Source organism: Falco peregrinus, chromosome 3 (assembly GCF_023634155.1).
Source record: "Falco peregrinus isolate bFalPer1 chromosome 3, bFalPer1.pri, whole genome shotgun sequence".
NCBI lineage: Eukaryota > Metazoa > Chordata > Aves > Falconiformes > Falconidae > Falco > Falco peregrinus.
The window spans coordinates 109,547,887-109,575,571 of record NC_073723.1 but is presented as its reverse complement, the minus strand read 5'-3'; the positions used below and the strand labels follow the sequence as shown (position 1 = coordinate 109,575,571).

The 27,685-nt window shown below is 52.6% G+C and overlaps 1 protein-coding gene across 2 annotated transcripts in view; it reads left to right on the top strand.

Annotated features, from left to right (window-relative positions):
- The window catches only part of EPHB2 (EPH receptor B2), a 129,709-nt gene that overhangs the window by 89,932 nt on the left and 12,092 nt on the right, over window positions 1-27,685 (top strand). The window contains exons 6-11 of one of the 2 annotated variants that reach the window (XM_055800330.1): window positions 14,208-14,332; window positions 21,873-22,035; window positions 22,691-22,799; window positions 22,976-23,040; window positions 26,365-26,487; window positions 26,886-27,133. In XM_055800330.1, coding sequence (XP_055656305.1) covers window positions 14,208-14,332; window positions 21,873-22,035; window positions 22,691-22,799; window positions 22,976-23,040; window positions 26,365-26,487; window positions 26,886-27,133 — 833 coding nt within the window. Of the gene's footprint in view, window positions 1-14,207; window positions 14,333-21,872; window positions 22,036-22,690; window positions 22,800-22,972; window positions 23,041-26,364; window positions 26,488-26,885; window positions 27,134-27,685 lie in introns of both variants that reach the window. The other variant, XM_055800329.1, reaches the window with a different exon arrangement.

Genomic DNA, 27,685 nt, shown 5'->3' with positions numbered 1-27,685 from the left:
ATAGCATTTCGGTGGAGAAGCAGAAATTTCCTGAGCTGTGGAGCCGTCTCCCACCTGGAGGAGCCAGGGCAAAGCCCCTTTGCCTGTGTGACAGAGCAAGGAGTGTGTCAGCTGTAGACTGTTCCTGAGGTCCCGTAAATCCCAGGTTTCTTCTTTTGGGGACTTCACTGGCTGTGTTTCTGTGACCATTCAGCCTGCTCCCAGGCTCCAGAGCCTCCTGAAACCTTGACATCTCCAAGGCTGTTTCTCTTACCTAGCATTAACAGCCAGACCCCACACGGACCCTGGTAACCATCCTGCCCCCACAGGCTGCCTTCTGTCCTTCTTCTCTTTCCTCCACCCCCAGCTCCCACCTTCACCTTACCTGTCTCCTACACATGGTGGCCACCAAAAGCTGATGCAGCTTGACATTTGCCCCCCTCCTCCTCTCACTTGCTGGTCCAGCCTGTTGCCTTCGCTGCGCCCCCCCAGCTTGCAGCCACCAGCGGTGGGTGCCTAGGAGAAACCCCCCCATGCCCAAGCCCCTTCTCTGCCCACTGGAGACCATCTGCAGCCAGGGCTCCCAGATGGTAGGAGCTTTGTCAGCTGCTGGCTCTTCAGGGCTCCTCTTCCCACCCCTGCGGTGGGCAGTTGGGGGGATGTTGGCAGCGCAGGCTGCAGAGCTTTCCTAGCAGATGCCCTTCTCTGCCCGCTACCAGCTCTGCGGGCTCCTCCGCCTGCTGACACCCCGGCATCCCTCTTGCATAAATTACTACGTGAGTTTGAGGATCATTTTTTTCCCACACCTGCCTGGGGCTTCACAAACCTGTTCCGATGCATCTGGAGCTGACTTTGGGCAGAAAACAAAAGCCCATCCGTGATAGATGGGGTGGAAAGTCCCTTCTGGTGAACTCCGTGCCTCCATCCCTGCTGTGTGCGAGTGCTGGGAGCTGCTCAGGAGCTTACCTTTTGCTTCTGCGTTCAGGCGGGGTGATTTATCTTTACTGCTGCACTTGGCAAACACAGCCCACAGTGCTAATTGCCTCGCTTGCTCACAAAGCGCCCAGCGCCAGCGCTTGGGCAGGTGGAGATGCTGGAGGCAGGTAGGCAAGGCTGCAGGCACACGGGAGGCCAGTTTCAGGGTCGCAGTGCTTGAACAGCTGAACATACACTTGGGGGGGTGGTGATGCTGCTTAGTGGTGTGTTTATGTGGACGGTAATAGATGGTTGTAGCAAATTGGGTTAATGCAGCCGGCTGGTCGGTTGTCCCTGGGTCCATCTCTGTGATTTAGGAGTCCCCTCTGTGTGTCAAATGATGAGTCTCTGTCTGGCTTGGTTCAAGCAGCAAGATCCTCGCTGTGCCTGTCTCACTGCAGCCCGGGCCATGTTCATCACTGCCACTGGCAAGTGTGCAGGAGGCTGCTGCATTGGTAGGGCTGGGTAGGAAATGCTCTTCCCAAGAAAAAGCCCTGATATTTCCAAAATTACACACACACACACACACACAAAGGAGGCCAGCCTGGTGGAATCAACCGTGAAAGAGAGCAAGGGAACAAGTTCAGTCTCAAATCAGCAAGACTCAGTGGGTCCAAGGGGATGCTCTGCAGCAGGCGTCATTCTTTCAGGAAATATTTATCTGATCTAAGTTTTCTGGTTTTGAAATTTCAGAATCAGTGTGTTCCTAAGAACCGTTTTGGTTGCCACTAATTGGCAATTTCTGGGAGAGTAATATTTCATTGCAAATCTGAGGGGCAAGCTGGAGGGATGGGGGCTGGCTCCTGCCAGTGCTCCTGCTTCCCACCAGCTTTTTCCTGATAACATCGTTTTGATCGGGAGCGGACGAGGTTTCCATGTAGAGAGGGGGTCAGGAGGTGAGCATGACCTTGGCACTGAACAGCCTCCAACCCACTCCAGCAGGCTTCGTGCTGGGATGCTGGGATCCTCCGGAGCACCTCCTCTCAGCGCCGAGAACAAAGTCCTGCCCTCCTCCACAGGCAGGATGGCATCACGCGAATGAAGGCTGCAGACTCAATTAAACAAAGCATAAAGACAGCCAAACGCCTTCGTCTGCCCGGGCCAAGTCACTGGGCTGCTTTTAGGAACTGCTTTAAAGGCTGTAATCTACACCAAAGCCTTCGTTGATTCAAATGGGGCCAGAGCCAGGACCAGCTTTGGATGCTTTGCCGTGTTTTTAAGATTTTCCAGCGTTTGTAGTTACACACTCAAGGGGCTGGAGGCTCGGCCCACAGGGAAATTTTCCAGATGCTCAACGCACACACACACACAGAGCGTGGGTACCAGCCTGGTGGGCCTGCCTTGCCAGGAACCTGGGAAACAAAGATCTCACAGGCTGTAAACCACCAGTTTTTTAGAGCTCTAGCAAGTCTGCTGAACGTCCCGGACCTGAGGCTTTTGGTGCTTTGAGGGTGAATGTTTGTGAAAGAGCCCTCGTGCTGTTGTCCCTGTGATGCTGCGTTGCTTTCCTGGGCTTCTGCTGGAGGTAATTGGTTTGAAAACTGTGTGGCTTCACAGGGGGGGACACTGGGGAAGAATCTGAGTGGTCAAACTTTTTAACAGTCCAAGCAATAGTGAACCCTTTTAGCAAGAGAGGGTCACTGCTGCTGGAGGCGCTTCTGGGGGTCTCCAGCCTGACCTTCTGTGCAGAGGGAGGTCACCAGGGTGGTGGCAATGTTGAGGGCATATCGGGAACAGCTTCCCTTTCTCATCTGGATATTCCTTGCTATGGTGTTCTCAGTGCTTACATTGGAGGAGGGCATCCCAAATTCAGACCCGTTCTGCAGGGGGGCCTGAAAGCCTGGATGCTTAAATGGCAGGTGGGAGCTTCACCTGGAGAAGCAAAAAGTGGGCAAGGTTTTAACCAAAGAAGTCAGTTTTCCGTCCGATACCCACATGCATTTGGACTCTGGGCTGGGTAAGAGCATGAAGAACTGGGGCTTTGAGGTCAGTGATGGGACCTGGCTTGGGGACAGCGGACCGTTGCACAGTGACAGCCACCTGCTGGGGACCGTGTGGGACTGGGATGCCCTGGGGCAAGCAGGGAGGGCTGACTGGGGCTGGGTGTCCCTTGGGTGAGGTACTGGCGCAAGACATCCAGGTCCGTGGGGAAATGCAGTGAGTTGTCCTGGCTTTCCACCCTGCCCATGCTTGAGAAGCAGAGGTCATCTAAGCCCTGCATGCCTTGCGTGCTCCTGCCATTTCAGGCACACTGGGTTTTGGGTGCTGCTGGAGCCTGGATCCCAGCCTAGATGCCTCCAGGCCCTGTGGCTGGCTTCAAGGTCAAGGAATCCCTTGCTCTGTGACAGCACCATCTTTGCCGCTGCACAGCATCACCCTTTCGTCTGGCTGGAGCGAGCTGCTGGTGTTATGCAGGGCTTGAAGTGCAGGAGGAGCTCTGGGACCTCTGGGGAGCCCTGTACTGAGGGGTGTCCTGCTCTGGTCCCACGGGGGATGCTCTGGTCCCACAGGGGATCCTGTTCCCCGCGTAGTTCTCATGTGTTGGAGCTCCTTGGGTCACGCAGTGAGGCTGAGTTCCCGGGTGAAGGTAGTGGGAGAGAAACTTGCCCACTTAACCCTCGGTTTTCCAGATCTCTCTCCCCGTTTGCAGGGCAGTTGCAGGCATCCCCTGCCAGATGCTCTGTCAGCAACTTTCTCCCCCACATCTCCCCGTTTACTGCCCCGTCCCGTGGCCTCTGGACTAGCTGATGCCTTGCAGCATCACGGTGCATTTCCCTGCCACTCCGTCTTCAGGCAGGGTCATGCAGTTAATCCTGACCCCGGATCACAGCCGCTTCTGCGTGTGGGTAATTGAAAATGCCAGAATTCCCTGCTGACTCTCCTGTAATAAAAGCAGTTCCCGCCGTCCGGTAACCTGATGCTCCGGGGACCAGGATCTGTCAGGAAGGCTCTGAGGAGATGCTGGAAAACTCCCAGCTGTTATTTTTTTTTTTTCTTTTCTTTTTTTTCTTTTTTTTCTTTTTTTTTTTTCCCCCCCTGGGTAATTTCAGTGTTGCTGGGGAGACGCCATGGGCCGGGTTGGCTTTGCTCTCTCTCTGTCAAGAGTGTTTTCCAGAGCAAATGTTGACTTTGTCTGACATGACATGGGTTAGTGGTATTAAAGTGATCAGAGATAGAGGTTTTGCTGCCCGTAACCTGACTCTTCCAGCTAAGCCAGCAGAGGAATGGAGACACTTTGATTATACTGGGATCTCAATAGCCCTGACCCGCTGGCAGGCAGGGAGGGAAAAGCTGAGCCTGGTGGGGCTGGCAGGTGAAGGAGGCGGGGGGCTAACTGCAAAACAGGGGGCAGATTGCAATCGGGGAGCGTTTCAAATGAGTATAAAGACCATGAAAGAGAAGCTGTGGAGAGATCCTGGTGTCCCCCAGCAGGCGGTCCAGAGGCTGGAGCCACACAGTCCTACTGAACATTCCCATCAGATGACCAGGGAGCAGGACAAGAGATGCTGCCTGGGGAGTCTGAGACCCTGGGCTCCCCCTGTAGTGTTGCTCTGGCTGCTGGTGGTGTCTCGTCCGATTTTATTCCCTTTACAGCAGCAATCCAGCTTCCCAGCCTGTGCAGTGTGACCTTCCACGGCTTCACAGCAGCACCAGGGCTCTAGAGGCTCTGAAGTGGCCCTGAAGTGCTGTGGACATCATCTGGTGTAGCTGGAGATGGGCTTGTTCCACAGCATCATGTCACTGAGTCAGACCTACGAAAAACCGGTGGCAGCAGCCACTGGCAGTTGTGGTGGCCCAAGAGTCAGGACCTGACGCAGAAAATAGGCTGGTGCTATCAAAGTCTGGTAGAAATAGGATGCTTGTAGCCCTGATGGGTCCTTTGGGATGGGATGAAGCAGCACGCATGAGGGACCAGACTGTCATGGGGTTATGTTGCTCAGCATCTACAAGGAAGATGCTTCCTTGTTCTCCTCTTAAGTGTGTCCCCACACACTCATGTCTTTATTTGTGGTCTTTGTGTGCTGAAAAGGTAGGGGTGGGATAGGAGGGAGGCGACTCTTGGTAATATTGAAAAAGCAGGGCTGGGAGAAAGGTGACAGCCCCCAGATAGACGCTTTTGCTGTCTGAATAAAAGCAGCAGCTGCCCCAGCAGATGTCCTGAGGACTCCTGGCCATCTTGGGCCAGGCTGAGAAAACCTGGTGTCATGGGGATGGGTTGGAGAAAGAAGCACATGAGCTTCCTGAGGAAGCCTCTGAACAGCACAACTCAGAGGTGTAAAACCACCGAGGAAGATGGGCCTATTTATTTCTCGTTCACCTAATACAATTCTTCATTGTGTGATGCCCCCCTACTGCGTTTTGTCAGTTTTTTTCATAATGAATTGCCCTAAGCTTCACATAACAGTTTCACCAATTACACTAATTTGGGATGCGTCTCGGATCTCTCACCCCGCTTCCAGCAGGACACAGGGGGGTTATAGGGAACACAGACACAGACTGGGTCTGGAGGCGTTTGTTCTGACCCTGCATCAGCCAGGAGTGAAGGAAGCAGCAGTTCTCTCCTCCCTTCCCTGAGCTGGGGGGGGAAACAGTTAAAAACAGATGGTGAAGGTGCAGAATGGAGAGGGAACAGCAGCTCTGAGGACTGGGCTGAGTCAGAGGGGTGTTGTGGGGGACACACTCGGAGGAATATCAAACCTGAGCGAGGAGGAGGATGCTGTCTCTGCAATTACGAGGGATGGGTACGGGCTACTGAGAGCAGTTGGGAGGTTTCTGTTTGAAAAAGAGGTTAACAAAAAATTGCAAAAGTTTCAGAAGTCATCAGGTTGAAATGTGGGCTGATGAGTCTGTGAAGCACTCAAGAAGCTCGGTCAACTTAGTTAATAGAAAAAGAAGACAAAAGGATTTTCATGATCTTTCAGTTCTTCCATGAGGACAGGATTCTGTTTCTAGGCTCGTCCTTCATTTAGCTAGCAAAACCAGAAAGGTTCCAGCAGTTGGAAGCTGAAGTCCATAAATTTCAACCTGAAAATAATACGTGCATTTTAGAACAGAGCAGGTAACTACGAGGAAAACCTCCCCAGAGGCATGGTGGGCTCATCATAATTTGAAGTCCTTGAAGAAGATGGGATGTCTTCCTATAACATATGCAGGAGGGTCAACCACAAGCGTTTCAGCTGTATTTAACTTGCTGCCTGGGTTCTGTTGCCAGTGCAGATGTTCAGGCCTGGGTGTTGCTGTAGCTTTTCCCAATATTTGGCAAAGTTGACATGTTCTTGTGCTGTCTTGTCAAGCCACCCTGGATTTTGCAGTCAGCGTGACCTTCTTTCAGGTATTGCTGCAATTAGAAAGCACCTGTTTCTGCTGGAAAACTCAGATTTCTTTCCTTCTTGTCTTCTTCCCGTAATCTTTTTTTTTTTGTCGTTTTCAGCAGGCAAGCCAAAAAGAAGGAACTATTTGGTGTGGAAATAAAATACTGGCTATAACAAGCCTTAGGCTTAGCAATGCTACCAACATGCCCCTTAGTCCGTACCTGAGATCGAACAAATCTTCAGTTAAAAGAATCCAAAGCCTCTCGTGGAGGGATCAGCAACAGTTAAGCTGCCTCTGCTGCGATGGATTTATGCCACCTGGGGTTTCAGTTTTTCTTAGCAGAGGTTGCTTAACCCTGAGGGTGGTGGGCACGGAGCTCCCCGGTTCCTTGCCCACAGAGGTATTAATTAGCCTGCATGTCACAGCATCCTCACAGAGCAGCTCCCTCGGAGGAGGGGAAACTGGACGTGCTTTCAGGCAAGGATGTAAGCAGGTTAAAATAGGATCCCTTTCCTGAACAAATGGTCATTTCTTAATTATCTGGAAGTACATGCTGAGCACTGAGGAGCTACTGCCTCTTGGCCTCAGGAGCAGCTGCATGCCTGGTGCAGAGCTGCGAGGGGCTCTGCCCCGCTGACCCTCCGCAGGGGCTGGCACGGACGCTTTGTCCAGGTTCACATCTGCTGATCCCTGTTGGGGATTGTTAGCAAAAGTTGGGGGTTTTTTTCTTCTTGTGTTTTTTTGGTTGGTTTTTTTCCTTTTTATTTTCCCCTTTTTTTTCTTTAGAACACATGCCTTTTGTAATCCTGAATGTACCTCAGCTAGAGTGGCCAGGAGGCAGGACATGGTGGGGCTCATTTACAGTGCTGTGGCAGGGAAAGATTGTGCTTTATGACCAAAAAATAGATTTTTTGAGCTAATAAACAAAGACTAAAAGATACTAGTACAGAGAGGCTGCTAACTAGGGAAGCCCCATCCTTGGAAGCTTAAAGACTCTGCTAATAAACCTCCACCTTCCCTGATGTAGCGTCAGGACCATTGTGTAGCAGAGGGTTGGACCAGAGACTCCAGGGGTCCCATCCCACCAGTACTTCTGGGATCTGGTGCTCCTGGGAACTGAAGGGTACAGTGGGAGAAGGGGGGGTCAATCCACAGGTGAATGCCTCCCCCATCAGCCTTCATGGCTCCACTCTGTGCTCAGTGTGGAGGCACCTGAGCCTCTCGGTTCATCCCATTCCCCAGCACAGTCCAGAATAGGATAAGATAGGGTAGGATAGGATGGGATAGGATAGGATAGAGTAGAATAGAATAGAATAGAATAGAGAATAAAGTACGAATAGAATGGAATAGAGGATAAAGTAAGAATAGAATAGAATAGAATAGAATAGAATAGAATAGAGAATAAAATAAGAATAGAATGGTATAGAGGATAAAGTAAGAATAGAATAGAATAGAATAGAATAGAATAGAGAATAAAGTAAGAATAGAATGGTATAGAGGATAAAGTAAGAATAGAATAGAATAGAATGGAAGAACAGAATAGAATAGAATGGAATGGAATGGAATGGAATAGAATAGAATAGAAAGGAATAGAGAATAGAGTAAGAATAGAATAGAAAAGGAATAGAGAATAGAGTAAGAAGAGAATAGAGTAAGAATAGAATAGAACAGAACAGAACAGAACAGAACAGAACAGAATAGAATAGAATAGAATAGAATAGAATAGAATAGAATAGAATAGAAATTTCAGTTGGGAGGGACCTGCAATGATCAACTAGTCCAACTGCTTCAGCTAGACATGGATAATGCACCCAAGCTGATTACCCAGCCCAGAAACACTGACCTGGGAGGTGCTGGAGCACCATGGTGCCTGGGTTATGCCTGTCTGGCCAGTAGACTTAGTCCACACCATGGCTCTGTTACAAAGCACGGCCAGAAGAGGACAGGATGCCTGTCCTTGCCTGTTACCTTTTTGCTGGATCAGACCATTCGTTGAGGTTGTCTGTTGATGGTCTCCACCTTGACATCGGAAAGACCAACCTTGGGGGAGGCTGAAGTATTGTCCTCGGTGCTGGGGAAGGTCAACTGCTCAACAGGCTGAGCAGCCTTGTGGCTCTGGACCCTCTCTTGCCAAACTCTTGTTGTGACTCTACGTTTCCATCCCAGTAGGTGTCTGGGTTTTCCTGGGAGGCAGTCAGTCAAGTGGGATGTAAGATCCCAAACTTCCAATGGAAAGCACCTGAATATGCTGTGCGGTGGGAGTTGAGACCTTCTAGGCTGGACATGTCCACCTTGTGGCATCAAGCCAGCATGGTTTGTGAGAACACTGCTGGTTTAGCTGTCATTAGAGCCTTGGCAAAACTCAGTGCTTATACCTGTGTGTCCTTCAGGGATATTATGGGTATGCAGTTCTGCTGGCCAGACCTGAGGGTGGCGTATGTCTTAAGCCCCATCCTTCCCTAGTGTTTCCACTAGCTGAGCTCAGGCAGCCTCTTGCACCCTGTGTGGGCCACAGAAAAGCCAGAGAAGAGCTGCTGACATCCCCAGGGATTTATCCTGCAGAGCTGCCCCTGTGCCAGGGAAGCCTGCTCAGCTCCTGGTGGATTAAGGTAAACTGCCGAAGGGCCAAGCCACGGGTCTGGCTGTGATCAGCGCTGGGTGGCCGTGCGGAGGCTTGGGGTGATGATGGAGGAAGCATCCCTCGCATCCCACCAGTGCTTCTGCTCCGGAGGGGTCATCACGTGGGATACGGCGGCTGCCTCCCCTCCCCGTGCGCTACAGGTTTTGCTGCAGCAGGGGACAGGTCATCTGCCTTTTTACCTTAGTGGATTTTCATTAAGCTTGTTTTACACTCCAGTGGTGGTTTTGGCTTGGTTTATTTCTCCAGCAATTTGGAGAAGCCACAGGGCTCCGCTGAGAGGAATCCGAAGAATTTGAGGCCGTCCCAGATAAAGAGGATCTAGAAAAGTGCCTTTCAAGGCCTCAGATGATTCATTTTGCCTCCAAGTGATGTGAGGCTCAAGGGTTTCAGTCATGAAAAGTAAGTTCCCATCTGCTGTGGAAATGAAGCTCTGTTTTAATTATCGCATTGTCGCTGCACCTGTACACCTGGAGACACCATCAGGATAAACCTCCCTCCTGGAAACGGTCACTAAATCCGTGAGAATTGCCCGATGGCACAAATCGCCTGGTGCTAAAGACCGTTTCCACCGTTGGAAACGGCCTCTAAAGCTCTGTTTCTTTTGTCCTACGGGAACAAAGAGGAGTCAGGGTTTGTGGAAGAAGGTGACTGATTCGACAGGGCCAGGTTAAATGCTGCTGATGAATCTTGGCGTCTGCAGCCCAGCTGTGCTCTAGCCGGTCCTAGGAAGGGCTTGGCACAAAGCAGGCTGGAAAAAACAAAGGCTTTTCTATTATTTTGGTCCTTTTTGCAGTTTTTTAAATCTTCTCTTTGAACTACTCAGAAACCCAACAGAGGGAACCTATGTATAGTTTGTTCAGAAACAACAGTTCAGGCAAGTCAGCTTAGATATTTTGAGACTCTTAACCGTCTTTGCTCAGCTGAGTTCATCACGTGTCAGAAAGTGTATCTCTCTCACGGTCTTTTCTGTTGTATTTGTCACTTCACCATGTCCTGTGGCAGAAAAAGCTCTTTCTGCATCATAGTTCAGGCTGGTCACAAAGTGCTTGATGCTTCTGTCAGAGCCGGAGCACACCTTGTGATGAGAGTAGCACCAGGCAGTGCTATCCCAAATGGGATGCTCTTTGTTCACTTCAACTGTTTTCATCTCCTTCCTTTTTATTACATTACCTGCATTAAATACTGCTGGGGGGCTGAACTCCTTAGCACAGTCTCTGCCACTGAAAGTGCTCAGTGAAATTTGGGAAAACAGGCAGGGAGTGAAATTGAGACAGGATGGCTATCCTCATTTTCCAGGTAGAACATGGCAGTGCAGAGGGATAATGTGGATTTGTACTAGGTCTCCCATGTGGATGTGGGGCCAGAGCAAACTGAAACCAGGACCTTCCAGCCTTGGAAGCGGTGAAGAGTCAGAAGCTTATAGGTCTTCACTAGCTTTGACGCTGACCAGGAAGGAACCATTTGCTCCAGGATAAGAGCTGCCAGATCCCAGCTGCCGGAGTGTTTGTGTCACTGACTGGCTAGAAGCTTTTCCCTCTGACTGGGCTTGAGAAAGTCACTCTGAGGTTTGGCTGATTCCACTAAACCAGTTTCAAACTCAAGACACCCAGTCCCAGCCCATTCCTGATGGATGGAACTGGGAGCCTCTCACCTGTGGTGAAGATGTGTGACCAGGACCATGTTTCGTAGCATTGCTGGGTATTGTGCTCCTTTGGCACGAGTGCAGGCAAAAAACTCATGAGGCCACACCTGGGGTAGTGTGTCCACTGTGGGGCTCCCCAGTACTCCAGAGGCATCAACAAACTGGAGCAGGTCCAGGAGGAGGATCACTGGGATGGGCTGGGGGGTGTAGCACGAGGCGTGAGGGTTAACAGAGCTGGGTTTGGCCAGCCTGGAGAGGAGGAGGCTGAGGGGCACCTCGCTACAGTCTTCCACTTCAAAGGGGAGTTGGGAGAGAAGACAGAGCTGGAAAGGTGCACAGTGAGGGGACAGTAGTAACGGCCACAAGGGATAATGAGGGAGGTTCCAATGGGATGTAAGGAAAAGCTGCTTCCTCAGGAGAGCGAGGCAGCTGAGGACTGGTACCCGGAGAGCCCGTGGGATCCCCATCCTTGGGCATACTCAGATCTCAACTCGACGCAGTCCTGAGCAAAATGATCTGACTTGGAAATTACTTTGCAAGCCAGTTGGACTGGAAACCTCCAGAGGTCACTTCTGACCTAAATCTTCCTGTGATTTTATTATTGTGCATTTCCCTGACATCTGTGATAACAAGAGTGGTTACTGAGGAGATGCGATGGTGGAGGTTCCTGCCTATCCAGAGCCACTCCTTTGCCCCAGGTGTAGGAAAAGTGCTGAAATTGCTGTAGTCGTTCATCTCACCTGCCTCCTCCCCATTAGGCTCGTTAAGGCTCGTTAGAGGAGCCCCACCTCATCCATTTGCTGTTTTTTTCTGAGCCAGACAGAGCAGGTTCACCAAGTCCACAGCTGCCTGGGCTGTGGCTGGGCACAATTGATTTATACACCAGTGAGGTGCCCTAGCTGTTATCTTTTGTAGTTTCCTGGGCATGGTCTGGAGAAGCAGGAGATGCCCTGTGGAAGCCATGAGCTCCCAGGCTGGCGTGCAGAAGTGGAAGAAGAGCATCTCAGAGAACCTCAGCCCTACCTGGAGGGAGCTGAATCTGAGGAGCTTCTCCAGCTGCAAGACCAACCATTGAACCTGTGTCTAAAGCCTGGGACGGTGCCATGTCCCAGATCTGGGGGGAGACAGCTGTGGGTGAATGTGGCCTGTGTCCTGGAATAGCTGGGATCGGTTCCCAGCGTGTGTGCAGCTCAGGTGTGTCAGGGTTGTGTACTCGACTCCGTCCAGTCCTAATCCCTGTTGCAGGGTGACCTGGAGCTTGGTGACATGTTCCTTCCAAGCCCTTTCTCTGCAGAGAGAGACATGTTTGTCTTGGAGATTGCAGATGTCCTATGAAATCTGTATCAACGAGGAAACGGCAAGCTCTGGCAAGAGCTGACAGGCTCCAGTAATGTTACCTGTGTTTTATCTTAACACCAGCGTGAGAAATCCCAGGAGTCTGTGAATATGGGCCCTGAAGTGGTGGGACTGGGACACTAAGGTGCGAGAGAGGCAGTGCTGTATGGCACAGAGCAAGGGAAGGTCTGAGATGATACAGAGAGTTTCAGACCTGTGGGTGATGGGGCTTGGCTTAGCCAGAAGTGGGCAGAGGGATTGGCATTTGGGAGGAGGTGAGGCTTTGGTCTCAAGATCTAGACTCATGGGATGGTTTGGGTCAGCAGGGACCGTTAAAGATTATCTAGTCCAACCGTATGTTGTGGACAGGGACATCTGTCACTAGATCTGGTTGCTCAAAGCCCCGTCCAGCCTGACCTTGAACACTTCTGATGCTGGAAATTCTCTGCCCTCGTTCAGATTTTCGGAAGTGCTGGACCATCCTAGAGATGGCCAATGCTTGCTGAGCCTGGACCCACATTGCACCTTCCTTCAAGAGAGGGAGGACCCAAGGAGATGAAGGGTGCACCAGTGGGGTGGCAGGTTTTGCTTTACCCATACCCAGCCCCCTGCTCCTGTTGGCACGCGTGTTGAACGTCCTGGGAGCTACAGCACTCTGAATCCAGGAACCCAGTGGTGAAGTGCAGGGACGCTGCATCAGAAAAAATAGCTTTTGTTGATATGTTTTGGGAGGGGTGGCTCAGCTGTAAGTCATTACAGTTATGTGCCAGGGCATGCTGCAGCCACGCTGGTCCACGTAGCGCAGTCCTCCCCCTGCCCTGTCTGCAGTCCTCGGCTGGCGTGGTTTCTGTCGCTGCTCATGATGCCAAGGGAAACCAGACTGGAGATGGGCGAGGGGAGCTTTGCTTTGTGCGCCGCTCCTCCGAGCTGTTTCTCAGAGCTGTCAAATGAGTTGTTCTTCTATGAAATATTGAAAGGGTTGGACCTGGTAAAAGCCCTTCTGAGCGCAAGCCTTTCTGCATCCATTTGTAACCAGGCCTGGCATGCAGGTGATGGGGAAGCTTTCTCGCTACCACTTTGCAGTCCTCTCCCACCCCTGAGGCTTCCCCTCTGCCCTGGAGCTGCTGAAGCGGTGCCTCTGCGCTGGCAGGCGTGCCAGGGCGCACGCTGTGCTGGGGTTAGCGCTCTCCAAGGCCGGCTTGGTGCTGGGTGAGGTCTGGGATGACGGCCGGAGTGCCGTCCGTCCGTGGAGGCTGTGCCGGCAGCAGGCTGGGCAGGGACACGTGCTCACCCCATCTCGGATGCCCTGAAGAGGAGGCAACAGGGACATGGGTGTGCATCAGCCCCTCCAGCAAGGGTGGGCAGCTGCAGGCTGATAGCTGCCATGCTGTGGCATCTCTGCCAGCAGTACCTGAGCCATTAAAAGCAGTCCAGGCTGCTTGTTCACCTGCCCTGGTGCACAGCCAGCAGGACCAGGGCTGGTCAGGGGTTCCCACGGAGGTGGCAGCTCCACGCTGTGCTCCCTGCCGCACGGGCTTGTTAGCACAGGTCCCTGGAGGACAGTTTTCCCACAGCGTGGCACCAGCCAAGACTGCCCTGATCCTACCTGGCCATGCGTCAAGCCGCGTAGGCGATGCAGGGCTGTGCAGGGGGTGGACAGCTGGCTCGGATGGCTGAGGAGCTGCTGGAAGGTCCCATTGTGCTCAGTGGGACAAGTGGCGTCTGTGGGTGTGCTATTTCCAGGGCACTGCGACGAGGCGGGCGACTCACCATTGTCAGCGTGTCAGGTCAGGTTTGCCTTGCATGCTCAGGCTGCTGTATGCACCTCCCTTGATTGGCATGTGCAACTTGCAGACCCAGCACACTGAGACGGAGAGGAGCTGCTCGCTTCCTGCAACTGCCTGTGCCTTGTAAAGCTTCTCTAGGCAAATGTAAAAATCTAAACCCCCCCTATTTCCCGGTGGCAAGCAGGGAGGATTGCATGTTGCTGGGCTGGTAGTACTTTTTCCAGGGGAGCAAGGCTGTGTTTGCTCCAGCCCTGAGCTCGTTTTGCCTGGGAACGATCTGTTTTCCTGCCCGAGATGCTGTCCTACGTGTTTTATAATTACAAACTCTTAATGAGCAGTGGAAACATTTTGTTCTCCTTTAACTGCTCCCTACAAACAGCAAAAGCCGGGATCTCCTGACCCCTGGACAGCCCTGCCACTGCTGGAAGCAAATTCAGTAGCTCCAAACAGCAATAATACACAATAAAAACCAGGGGATGCAGGTCCTGCCCATGCAGGCATCTGACTGAGGCCTCTCTCTTGCTCTCTCTTCCAGCTCCTTCAGCTGTGTCCATCATGCACCAGGTCAGCCGCACTGTGGACAGCATTACCCTCTCATGGTCTCAGCCTGACCAACCCAACGGAGTCATCCTGGATTATGAGCTGCAATATTATGAGAAGGTACCGCAGGACCTTGGCAGGGTTCACCCCTAGGTGTCTGGGAGAGGAGGTGGTATAAGGCATCGCCTGAGGGCGTAACACCGGGCTACGGCAGTTGGTTGATCCATAGGTTATGTCTCTTGCTGCGGGTGGCAGTGACTGGAACCCTTTGGAGTCCAGCAGTGGTTCCAGTGACCGTGCTGCAAGTGTGGAAGATCTACTGGTCTTTCAGGAGGAGCTTCTCCCTTCACCTCTCCAGCCCCTGTGGCAGGTGGACCCATTGCAGGGAGAGCTGGGTAGCCAGGGCCCAGGGTCTAATTTGTCCCTTTCTGCCACTGAGGCATTAGTGGGGAATGGGGATGGTAGGGAGCGTCTGGATCCCATCCAGCATCCCAGGCTGGACCACACCAGCTGAGTGTCTGGTCTTGGAAGTTTGATATAATGCTCTCCATCAGTGCTTTTACACCAAAGAGGAGTTGGGCATCTCTGTGCAGCAGCCTGTAGCCGGGTGTTGTATACCAGGGAGAAGCTGTCCCATACTCCCATGGAGGGTACCTACTGCCCCACGGAGTCAGGGGAGGCTGACACGGAGGGGTCCCACAACTCGGGGGACATGAGGAACATGCCCCTTCCACCTCCCCCCTGCCCCGGCAAGCAGAGGGAGTGCAGGCCAGGGCTGGGCCAGGGTGTCCATCCCATGGGGCTGGAATTGTGTGGCTGCTGAGGAACCTGAAGACCACGTTGATGTCAACCAGGACTTGCCAAGCTCTGGCTGCCTGGTGAACTTCATCCGTGCTACCTGGGGGAGGTGGGGAGCAGGAGATTTCTTCTTGCAGAAATCTGCCCCCTTAACACAAGAGCTTATAAACTATACATTAAAAATTGCAAACTAACTAATTAAAAAGCTTTACGATTAAATGGAACTGAAAATATTTTTCCCAGCAGTTGCCGGAAGAAATTATTAATCCCCCCACCACTGCCTGCCTGTGACCTATTTTCTCATCACCAAGAGCCTGAGGGAGAACAGGGAAGGGGGGGAGCTTCTTTGTAAGCTGTTAAATAGGTCCTGACCTATATTGCATAAATCACAGCCATTTATTTGACCCTTGGAAATGATCCCAGAATACGTGGCAAGATGGATGAGTAGGACAAGGCAGATCTGGAAAGCAAAGAGGGGTCCTTTCCCTGGGTGCCCTCAGCATAGAGGGAGAAGATCTCGGGGAGCTCAGAGGATTCTCCTCTTTCTTTCTCATAATCTCTCCCCCTCTTTCTTTTGTTCCCCTCCCCTCTGTTTTCAGCGGGGGGCTGCAAATAAAATGGGAATTTTTGTCTAAAGGGGAAGCTGCTCTTCATGGCTGCTCTTTGCAGTCGACCTGGAGGTGAGCGTCTGCTTGCCCCATTCGTTGTCAGAGCGTAGGACACAGCCCGTCCCTGGTGATGGGGACAGGTGGTCCACAGCACGCTCAGGGAATGGTGCGGTACCAGCCCTGACGGGGAGCGCAGCGCAAGCAGCCCCACGTGCTCGTGCTGAGGCTGTTCTGTCCCAGTATTTCATGGAATCACAGAATGGGTTGGGTAGGACCCCTAAAGGCCATCTGGTCCACCCCCTGCCATCAGCAGGGACATCTTCTACTCAGGCAGGTCACTCAGAGCCCTGTCCAGCCTGGCCGTGAGTGTTCTCAGGGGTGGGGCATCCACCACCTCTCCAGGCAACCTGTGCCAGTGTTCCACCGCCCTTGCCTTAAAGAATTTCTTCCTTATATCTAGTCTGAATCTACTCTCCTTTAGTTGAAAACCATTACCCCTTGTCCTATTGCTACAGGTCCTACTAGAAGTCTGTCCCCATCTTTCTTATAAGCCCCCTTTAAGTATTGAAAAGAGTGATAAGGTCTCCCTGAGCCTGCTCTTCTCCAGGCTGAAGAACCCCAGCTCTCAGCCTGTCCTCGTAGGAGAGGGGCTCCGGCCCTCGGATCATTTCTGTGGCCTCCTCTGGACCCGCTCCAACAGGTCCGTGTCTTCCCTTCCCTGAGGTGCTAGGACTCCAGAGCTGGATGCAGTAGTTCAGGGGGGTTCTCACGAGAGCGGAGCAGAGGGGCAGAATCCTTTGAACCTCTCGGGATACTTTTTTGCTGGTGCTCTGGCTGAAGGAGAAAGGCATGTCTTTATCTCCCCCCAACCCAACGTGTACATCGTTCCCAGAAAGGGCTCACTGGGTCACAGCTCGGTCCCACAGCAAGCAAACCTCAGAAGATCTGAAAACAGGTTAAAAAAGAAGGGGAATAAGCTCACTCAAGGTCTGATCCATCCCTAGTCATCACGAGCCAAGGTCTTTATATGCTGGATTTGGTCAGTAAAGAGCCTTCTGCGTTTTCAGTGATGCAGTGACACTGTATCCTCTGGCTGCTTGGCAGAGCTGAGGCTCACGTTAGTCCAGTGCCGAGTTTTGCAACGGAAAGCTGTTTCCTTGATCCCTGGGAACAGTCCCAAAATGCACAGCTTGGGATATGCCATGCTCTTCCCCTGCTTCCCATCAATACTGCAATTTGGATGGGGTGTGAGACGCATCCCAGGTGTGTTTTCGCTCAGCTGCCAGGCTCTACAGAGGTGTTTTCCTTCCAAAAGGTTTCATTGCAAACTGTCCCATGTGCTTCTGAATGCTCAGAAAATCTCGCTCCAGCTAGTTAAGTTGTTTCCAGTGGATTTTTTTTTTTCCCCAGTAGAAAATTATATTTTATTAGCATGAAAACAGGTCAAATGTAAGAATAGCAGCATATGCATCTTGTATAAAAAGTGTTTTGGCTCCTCATTTTGACTTGATTCTTTTCTACGTAAAGACATAAATTAAGTAAAAAAAAATTGGGGTAAGTGTTTTAGCGTTAACAGAAAAGAGCTGTTCACAATACCTGAAACAAAGGGGTATTTTTGTTTCCATTTCACAGATTAATTGCCATTATTAGATGCTATTAAAAATGCCTCTACAGAGGCAACATTATGATTTTCTTTCACATGTAGTTAGAGCAAATCAGTGTGGATTGTTACACAAACACCGAATGAGGTGTCTGCTCTCTGTGGTCCTCTCCTTAAAGTATATATTTATTTTTTTTTAACCTCCAAGAGGCACCTGCCAATGTTTGTCTTATTAAAAAAAGTGCGTGTTGTCTTCATTTAGAAAGGGCGTAGTAGTTTTTGTCCAATGTTGCCAAACTCATCCTGGAGTGTGGGAACTGGAGACCCACTGCAGTGTCAAACACTGCAAAGAATAATTAGCTCTCCTTGTTATGCAAAGTGATTGGGCTTAGGGTATGCATTAGGTTAGCCATTTGGTAATTGTTTGAAGACATTCAGCCCATCCCTTGTGCCCGGTTTGGTCAGCGATGCAAATATTTTAGGAGGCACGGGAGCCCTTTGATGTCTCCAAGGATGCTGGGGAAGGGGCATGGGTGGGCTGGAGGGCTGAAGGATGGGGGGGAGGCACCTGTGGCAGCTGCTAGTGGAGGTGGGAGTGGGAGCAGAGCTGTTTGTAGCCTTCATGGTGCCCAGGAGCTTCTGGCAGGAGCCCAGCATTCCCAGGGCTGGGTGTCACCAGGGCTCATGGCCAGGGTGGCTGGAAGGCTCCCTGGCTGGCTCAGAGGACTTTTCTGGTCTCCAGCTTCAGTGTTGGACACCAGCATCCCCCCAAGCCTGCAGCCAAAGCTGCTGCCCCGTGTTTCCCACTTGTCCCCAGGATGGAGCAAGAGCTGGGGTGCCCCTTGGCCCTGTGCTGCCCACACCCTTGGAGGGGGCTCTCTCTGGGGAAAACTGTGAGATCAAGAAGATGAAGAGGAAACCTTGTCTGGAAGCCCTGAGAGTTTCCCTGTGCTCCCAGTCGTGCCCAGGGGCCGCACTGGTTCTGTCTGGGGCTCAGTTTTCTTGTGAGAGGCATCCAGCCACTCTTACCACAACACACTTGATGCTGGGAGAGCAAATGCTATTGAGATCTCCCCAAAGTGGTGTTCCCCATGAGAGTCTGGGGGTGCTGGGAGGGCAAACGCTGTTGAGATCTCCCCAAAGTGGTGTCCCCCATGAGAGTCTGGGAGCTGTGGGCCCCATGGATCCGCCACGGACCCTGTTATCACCTCTGAGCAGCTCTCCTAATGCACTTGATCCCATGGGGAGCAAAATTCAGATGTGTGTGATGGTTTGGCACTCAGCCTTGGACTAGCTTCGTACGTGTGGCTCTGTTTGCTTCAGGAACCACAGCAGATTGCCGCTGTGCAGACGCACAGAGGAGCTGTCTGCCAAATTAAGTCAGTTGACATTTTTCTTTGGCTTTTTTTTTTTTCTTTTGGCTGAGAAAACATGACTTTTTAGAAACAATTTTTGCAAATCCTTCAGGCTTTTCACAGACTATCTGTGTTTCCAGAAACTCTGTTGATCAGACTTTGGTTTCTGCTTAGATTTGACTCACGGGATGGGGAACCAGATGAGGACTCCAAATCATACCTATGAGGAAATAAGAAGCTTGTTATTTTGATTTAGGATTTTTAAACTCAAACCATAATCAGCAGGAAAAAAAAACAAACCAAAAAAACAAACACAAACCTCTGTGAAAAACAACAGCTTGGACTTGGACTTTAAATCACCTGGGATGCCCTGGACCTCCTGGAGAAGCCCAGAGGGGTGAAAGGGGAGAAGTGTTTGAAGGGATTGCACAGGTTCCTGGAGAGCTGCTGGCTGAGCAAGGTGCCAAGGGGAAAGAGGAGGTTTGATAAGGGGGGGGTGGAGAGGTGTAAATGCTCTTTCCTTGCTGCCTGGGATTAACGGAGAGCACAGCCATGAGCACACCTTCCTCACAGAGACAGACATCGATTTCCCCGGCTATCCACCATCCTGTAAGCATGCCCCTTGCATTCAATTAAGTCCTCCAGGAGCAGGTCTGAAGTTCCCTCAAACAGTTGGACAAATTATTTTAAACCAGCTGTGTTGTTAGTGCCATCCGAGGGCCTGGGAGGATTCAACCAAGCCCTTGAGCACTAAAACTAAATATTTCCTGACCTGTTTCTCTCCTAGCCTGCCTGGGAAAGGGAGTGCTCAGGTCTGATCAGACAGATGAGGCAATCCATTTTCTGTGTGCTCCTCTTCCCTTGATCTTTCTTGTTTGTGTATCTGCACTTGAGCTTTTCCTTGTCATCAGCCTTAATTCCCAAACAACCCAGCAATACCCAGGCACCTTCAGCGCCAGGTCCAGATGGATAAAACTGTTGCATTTTTTTTAGGAGACTGTTCCCGAAGGCTGTTAATAGGGGAGGTCTCCCAGGGGGTTGCAGAGCTGCTCTGCATTACCCTGCAGAGCCATGTGCCATCAGCATTTCCAAGCCTCCAAGTTTGACTGCACACTTGGAGAAACACACTCCTGCCAGACCGCTCTCTTACCAGCCGTCCACCCCACCCCACTGCTCAATCAAAAGCTGAACACAAGAAGAAATTAACTCCGTTAATGTTGTTTTTCAGCTGCTTCGCAGCTGTGAGGCAAATAGTCTACAGAAACCCGGGTCATGAATATAATCCAGCTCGCAAATGCCAGTGCACTTGCAATTCTGCTTCGGTGTGATGAATAATTGGGAAAGCACCGGGCTGTCTCGGGGACATGAGGAGAACGTTGGTTCAGTGTGGGCTGCTGTCTGGAGCACCGTAGTGAATGACTGGTCTTTGTGGACCTCGTAACCTTGCTGGAACCACAGTTTCTGGCTCTGCAGGAGCTCCTCTGAGTGAAGGCACCAGTGCTGCTCTTGGAAGTGAATGAACATGAAAGCAAAGTCACCAGATGGCTGGCGATGTGGACAGTGGAAGAGAGGAGACCAGCGGTCCCCAGAAGCAAACCGCATCATTTATGGGTGGGCAGGCTAACCTCTGGACTCATCCTGTGCCCCAGCAGCTGAGGCAAAGGGTGTACAAAGCCGAGTGCGGACCCTCCGTTGACTCCTGCGTCGCTGTTGCCTGCAGGTAGCCAAAGCAGCCCAAGAGAGCAACAGCCTGGGTGACTTGCACCATCGCGTGGGGAAACCTGGGTTCATCGTGAGTTGGGACCTTCTGCCTGACCACCCCTTCGATACCCTCTGTCCTCCAGCGCTCCCCTGCAGAACAAGTCGGTGGGCAGGAGCGGATGCTGTGCTCCTCACTGGGAGTTTCGCTCTGACCTCCTGTTAGCATGGGACAAGAAATCCCTCCGTGTCGTCCCCCCCCCCACCCCCAGTGGAGTTTCACAGCCAGTCCCTTGATCACACCCTCAGTCCCTCTTAATGGGATGGCACAGACGATGTGCCTGACATCTTCCTGGCAGTCCCTGCCTGCTTCTTACGAGGTTCTCTCCCCTGGCTGGTGACTTCATGTGGGGTAGGAGTTCTGGGGTTTGCTGAGCCCTTTGCAGTGACTTGAAGGTAGCAGATCTCAGCGACTGGCTGGTAAACTGGCCAGTTCAGATTCTGAGCTGTCAGCTGCTGATCTCTTCTAACCGGTGATCCTGCCAAGTCAGCCCGACCTGCCGCAGCAGAGGCGTTACCAGAAAGGGTGAGCGCTTGCAGCGTCGCTACAAATAGTTGATTCAGATATCGGTGCCTGCGCCTCCTTTTAGAGGGGTCGTACTCACAGTTTGGCTTTCCTAAGATTTCTCTGGGTTCCAGAATCATGGAGCTGTTTGCATGTATTGCTGCTTTGCACTGGCTTTCAGGACTTCGTGGCTGCCAGGCAGCTGGCCACCTCGCCCTGACCACACTCAGTCCCCTATGCCAGCCTCCCTGTTGACCTGTTTCTCCATGTCCCTGGCAGGGACAGGGACTGTCTGTCCTCCTGTGCAGTGGCTAGGACAAGGAGGTCCTGCCCACCCACTAGTGCTTCTGGATGCTCAGCTAAGGGCATAATTCCTCAGGGCAGTGATGGGTCCATCACCTACACAAGTGTAGTACCATCTATAGACCATGATGATACGATTGCTCGAATCTTCAGCTAGAAAAACTGCGGACAAGGGGCAGGACAAAAATTTGGCAGTAGTCTTATTGTCACTTTTAAATATGCTTTTGGTTTCCCGTGTTTGAAAACCTAGCCATGGTCCCTGGTGAAGCAGGCCCTGTGGGGGCAGATGGTAGCGTTACTTCTCCTGAGGTCCAAAACCCTGTGTTCAAGGTGGCTTTATCTCCAGCACAGGTAAAGGGAGGCAAGAGAGAGCAAATGGAGAGGGTGCTGAGGCTGGGTCAGGCACAGGAGGAAGGGGTGAGGAAGGAGGACAGTGCTGAGAGGAAGTGGGAACAGAAGAGGGAAGCAGTTCCCATCTCCATGGAGCCCAAGGCTTGGAGAAGCAACCCGAGTTTTCTAGCTAACCTTCATCAGAGCCTTTCTGTGAGGTGGTGGGTAGCCCAGGGATATCCATACTCATATTCTTGCTTCTGTGTCTCCCTCCCCGTTTGTTCAGGCCCATGGTGGTCTCTCCACCCTTGGTACCCTGGTCTCCTGCGCTTCCTCCTTCTCGAAATGCCGTGCCTGATTCAGGATGTATTTTTCTGATGACAGATTTGTATTTTCTTGGCAGGATCTCAGTGAGTTAAATTCAACGACAGTGAAGAGCCCCACCAACACCGTGGCAGTGCAAAACCTCAAAGCTGGCACCATCTACGTCTTCCAGGTGCGGGCACGTACTGTGGCCGGGTATGGCCGGTATAGTGGCAAGATGTATTTCCAGACCATGACTGAAGGTGAGTCTTCAGCTGACTCTGCATAAAGGTGACACAGGGACTAGAAAGACTTGAACAAGATGGAGATGCACTGGCAGCAGTGCTGGTCGCCTTGCTGATAGACCCTTCAAGGGCACGTTGACAAGGCACAGGCATTTATTGGACCTGGGAAGACCTGGAGAGAGGTGTGGGCACTTGGTGGTCCATGCAGGGAATCACATAATCTTGGTCAGTTTCTACCAAGCTTTTCTGGCATGGGAACATGTCCACTCGGTTGGATTTTGAGGAAAGGAAGTTTATGATGTTCATGTGCACAGCTGTCGATGACAAATGCAGACCTGGGTCTTTATTTTCTAAATTTGTGCTGCTAAATAAAACAGGCCAAGCAAGTTTTTTGGCCCTGAGGCCAAGAAGCAAGGCACAGCATGCATCCCTGGGACTAAACTTCCCACCCGAAAGCAGTAACTCCATCCAGCCGTCCTACTGGGCACATCCCATGTCACAGCCAGCCTGAGCCATGCACTGGCTGCCCCAGACCAAAACCACACCAGGAAGCTCATTGGCATAGCCCTGCCAACATGGGCACCGCTCATGACCATGCTCTGACCTTGGTGAACTTGGTCATGTAGACCTGTCCTGTGCCACACTAACTCGTGCCCTCTTCCTTGCATGCCAGCCGAGTACCAGACCAGTGTCCAGGAGAAACTGCCACTCATCATCGGCTCCTCCGCGGCAGGACTGGTGTTCCTCATTGCTGTAGTTGTCATCATTATTGTGTGCAACAGGTAGGTCTGTGTGTAGCTCACCCCGGGGCTGGGGGTGGTGACTGGAGGCAGAGGGTGGCAGGGATACAGGAGGGGAGGACACAGGGCGGTGAAGGGGGAAACAGATGCCTGTGCAGTGCATCTCTTGGCCCCAGTGGACCCGTGACAGTGCTCAGGACTCCCTTTCTTTCCAGAAGACGGGGCTTTGAGCGTGCTGACTCTGAGTACACTGACAAGCTGCAGCACTATACCAGTGGCCACAGTACGTACCGCGGCCCCCCGCCAGGCCTGGGGGTCCGCTCTCTCTTCGGTTTGTGTTCCTGTTCACTCATTCCTTGCGGCGTGTGGGGAGGGCTCAGGCCACCTAGCTGGGCAGGCATGTGCATGGGCAGACAAGAAAACCTCCGTGCTGTCTAGGTCCCCCACCAGTCCCCCATCATCTAGATCCCTGCCCTGCCTTGTAGAGTCCATGCTCTCCAGACCTGCGTGCTGTCGGGTGCCAACTGTGGGATGCAGTGAACACCTGTGCATGCTCTACAAACCCCTGTGATGTCCAACACCCACCCCCCCGGCCCCGGAAGCCTCACCACCTCCTGCGGTGCACCCCCTGCCACCACATTTGTCTTGCTACTCTGACTCGTAAGCTTTGCCCAGCTTTGGGCAGCAGTGAGATCCCTTTCCCAACCTCCTGCAGAGCACTGTCCTTCGGCAGGAGTTCACATACCTCATGATGCCTTTGCTAGAGCCCATCCCAGTGCTCCCACAATCCTGGTAGATATTATCTATCTATCTATCTAGGTATATAATACAATACGTGACATGCCCTGTCTTGCAGTCACCCTCGTTCCAACATCCCTGTGTACTGCAGGGTGCTCCCTCACACCCAGCATTCCTGCTCGCACCCTCGCTGCTCACCCTGCCTCACCCTGGTGCATCCTCCTTCCCCTCATTAACCCCGGGCTGCATGCCCTCTGAAATGCCCTTCTCCTCCTTCACTGGAGACCTGTCGCTGTAATCCTGCTTTGTTCAAACCTCCGTTGTTACTTACCCCCTGTTATACTTGCAGCTTCAGGATTTCTATCCTTTTTATAACCTTGTTCCCGTACAGACCTGGAAAAACCTCGTAGTGTTTCAGCACAGGGACTCACTGTTGCTTCTGTATTTCCCTGGGAAGCATTTCCCAACAGGCAGAGCCCTGAACAGCAGCTCCGTGCCAGAGCAGCAGCGTGCTGGCTGCATAGCTAGAAATTACCCAGAAAAACGACACTCTTCAAGAAAGATTATGTAAATGCAGCTCTCAGTTGTTTGTCAGTCTGTGCCGCGTGTGTAAACATACGTTCACGCTTTCTCCTGGGGTGTGGTGCGTAACATGACAACTTCAGGCTGGGCTGGCATTAATAGCTGTGTCTTCACAGGCTTGATGCCGCCAGATGCAGATGAAGTGATCACGGGCCCCGGGTGCTTTGTAGCCACGTTGTCACTGTGCCAGTCCAAGGCACAGCCCCTGCGTGGTTCCCCAGCAGTGATTGCTGTGGAGAGGCTACAGCTCATGGTTAGCAACTTGCCGAGGTGTAGGGAGCTGGTGAGCATCGCAGCAACTCCCCCGACTCCTACCAGCATCCTAGATGTAGAGATGGGAGTTGTGTCTCTGGGTCTGTCAGGCTCCTTATTTAGTGAGCTGTGAGATCTGCTCTCCAAATACCCCCAAAGCTGGAGCAAGCCAGAGGCCAGAAAAACGAGTATAAAAAGGGGAGAACTGCATGGGCAGCAGGTAAGAGCTGACCCATGGTGTAGGTAGCACGTGACGTGGCATCATCAGTCCAGCCTCACCAGGTCCCATGGCCATGGCCTGTCACAGCTATCCAGCCTCACCACGTCCCATGGCCATGGTCTTTCACAGCCGTCCAACCTCACCAGGTCCCATGGCCATGGCCTTTTGCGGCTGTCCAACCTCACCAGGTCCCATTGCCTGTCGCAGCAGTCCAAACTCACCAGGTCCCATGGCCATGACCTGTCATAGCAGTCCAACCTCACCAGGTCCCATGGCCTTCCACAGCAGTCCAGCCTCACCAGGTCCCATTGCCTGTCGCAGCAGTCCAACCTCACCAGGTCCCATTGCCTGTCACAGCAGTCCAACCTCACCAGGTCCCATGGCCATGACCTGTCACAGCAGTCCAGCCTCACCAGGTCCCATGGCCATGGCCTGTCACAGCTATCCAACCTCACCAGGTCCCATGACCTGTCACAGCAGTCCAGCCTCACCAGGTCCCATGGCCATGGCCTGTCACAGCTATCCAACCTCACCAGGTCCCATGACCTGTCACAGCAGTCCAACCTCACCAGGTCCCATGGCCATGGCCTGTGACAGCAGTCCAACCTCACCAGGTCCCATTGCCTGTCGCAGCAGTCCAACCTCACCAGGTCCCATGGCCATGGCCTGTCACAGCAGTCCAGCCTCACCAGGTCCCACTGCCTGTCGCAGCAGTCCAACCTCACCAGGTCCCATGGCCATGGCCTGTCACAGCAGTCCAACCTCACCAGGTCCCATTGCCTGTCACAGCAGTCCAACCTCACCAGGTCCCATTGCCTGTCACAGCAGTCCAACCTCACCAGGTCCCACTGCCTGTCGCAGCAGTCCAACCCCACCAGGTCCCATGGCCATGGCCTGTCATAGCAGTCCAGCCTCACCAGGTCCCACTGCCTGTCGCAGCAGTCCAACCTCACCAGGTCCCATGGCCGTTGCCTTTCACGTGAGCGTATCACTGTGCCTTCTGGTCTTCCTCGCAGGAACAGCTTGGCTCCTGTGATTTCCCCGGTGTCCCCTACAGTTTTCTTGGCCTGTGTTGAGGCTGCCAAGAGGGAACCCAGCCTCAGGCAGGGTTACCTGTCAGGAGAACAGGGGGCAGACTGAACAGTCTCTCCTGCTTGCACTGTCCCAGGGAAGGTCACAGATGCCCCTGTGAAGGAGTCAGTCTGCCTGGGTGGCTGTGTCAGTAATACCAAGTGCCTGGAGCTGCCTCCCTGACAGAGCTCCGTGTGGAGAACCAACGTAGCGTGTGCCTCAGTTTACATCCCAAGGCATCCCCTGACCATCTCCTGAGAGCTGAGCCCAGGTTCCCTCCTCCACTTCCCCATGCCTCTGGTGGGATGGTGTGCGGGGCTCAACAAACGGTCCTTCACGGTGTCACAGCATGGTGAGCGTGGGGTGGCATCGCGCCGTCTCCCAAGAGCAAACGCTTCGCTTGCTTTTCCTCTGGATCTGCTGAAGCTGAATCCCGCGGCAGAGGGTGGGTGGGTCTCTGTGGTCACAGTTCGCAATCCTGGCTAACGATGTAGCCCTCCACTGCCCCAGCAATGGCTTGTGGGCCAATATTCGTTATAACCCAGCTATAACAGTCCTGTGCAAACATGGCTCTGCATGTTCTTTCTCAGACTGCTTTGCTATGTCTGCTTCGTGCCCTTGATTACGCGACCTGCTGAGGTAAAGAAGACCCTCACACAAATAAGTTTCTCTTTTCCTTGATGCCAGCCATCGGTCATTCCATTTGCATCTCTCTGTCTGACTCTCTCCTTCACATTTATGCAGTGACTCCAGGGATGAAGATCTATATTGATCCCTTCACCTACGAAGATCCCAATGAAGCTGTCCGGGAATTTGCGAAAGAAATCGATATCTCTTGTGTCAAAATCGAGCAGGTGATCGGGGCAGGTAGGTGAACTGTGAATGTCTGGCTGGCCCTCGGCAGTGCTTTGTGCTTCTTTGTGGTCTCAGGCTCTGGTGAAGATCTAGCCTTACGTGTACTGGGAAGACCAGTGTCACCAGCTCCAGATTGGGCTAGGAGGAGCAAGATGGTCCAGTGCTGGAGGAGCAAGTGCATCCAGTGCTGGAGACCTGAAGTTCCCCTCTGCTTATAGTCCCATGTCCAGTGCTTCCTACCGATGATGAGTGCACCTGAAGGGAGGTCTTTGGTGCAGAGGGAGGGAGCACAGATCAGATGGGGGGTGGTCAGCTCGGGGGCGCGCAGGGTGGGCATGGCTGGAGCCCCTGGGAGCAGAGTCTCACGGGGAGAACTGACGAGCCCTATCCCTGTTTCCCTCTGTTCACAGGGGAGTTCGGTGAGGTGTGCAGTGGGCATCTCAAGCTTCCTGGCAAAAGAGAGATCTTTGTGGCCATCAAGACCCTGAAGTCTGGTTACACGGAGAAGCAGAGACGGGACTTCCTGAGCGAAGCCAGCATCATGGGGCAGTTCGACCACCCCAACGTCATCCACCTGGAGGGGGTGGTGACCAAGAGTTCCCCAGTCATGATCATTACGGAGTTCATGGAGAATGGCTCACTGGACTCCTTCTTGCGGGTATGAGATCCCAGGATCATGCAGCTCTGGAGATTGTGTTGGGCCAGGGGAGGACTGGAGGGGAAGGTTCCCTTCTCATGCCAGTGTAACAGTGCCCTTCACTGCCCGGCATCGCCTGCCACTGGGGCAGCTGCTGCACGTCCTGGAGGTCTGTGTCTTGGGAACAGAGGTGGCACCAAGGCTGTCAGCTGTGATGTGTGTTGGGCTGTGCCTACCTGTAGGCATCCCCACATGTGCCTGTCCCTGCTCTGCCTCTCTGGATGTGGAGGGACAGTCTGGCATAGCTTTCCCACAGTAGGACTTCACCTCCAGCTGCTCTTGTCTAAATATTTACAGGTCGGAGGTTGAAATGGGTCCTTCACTGTGTTGAAGGGAGAGAACCTGCTTAAATAGGAATAGATTGCCCCTTCCGACCCCTCCTGTGCCAGGTTGGGGATTGTTGGGATGACAGCAGCCATCGTGGTGAGGTCCACAGGCTGTGTGATGGTGACTGCCAGCCCCTGCGAGCTCCCCACTGCCCACCCTCTTGCTCTGAGAGGGAACTTGTGGCGT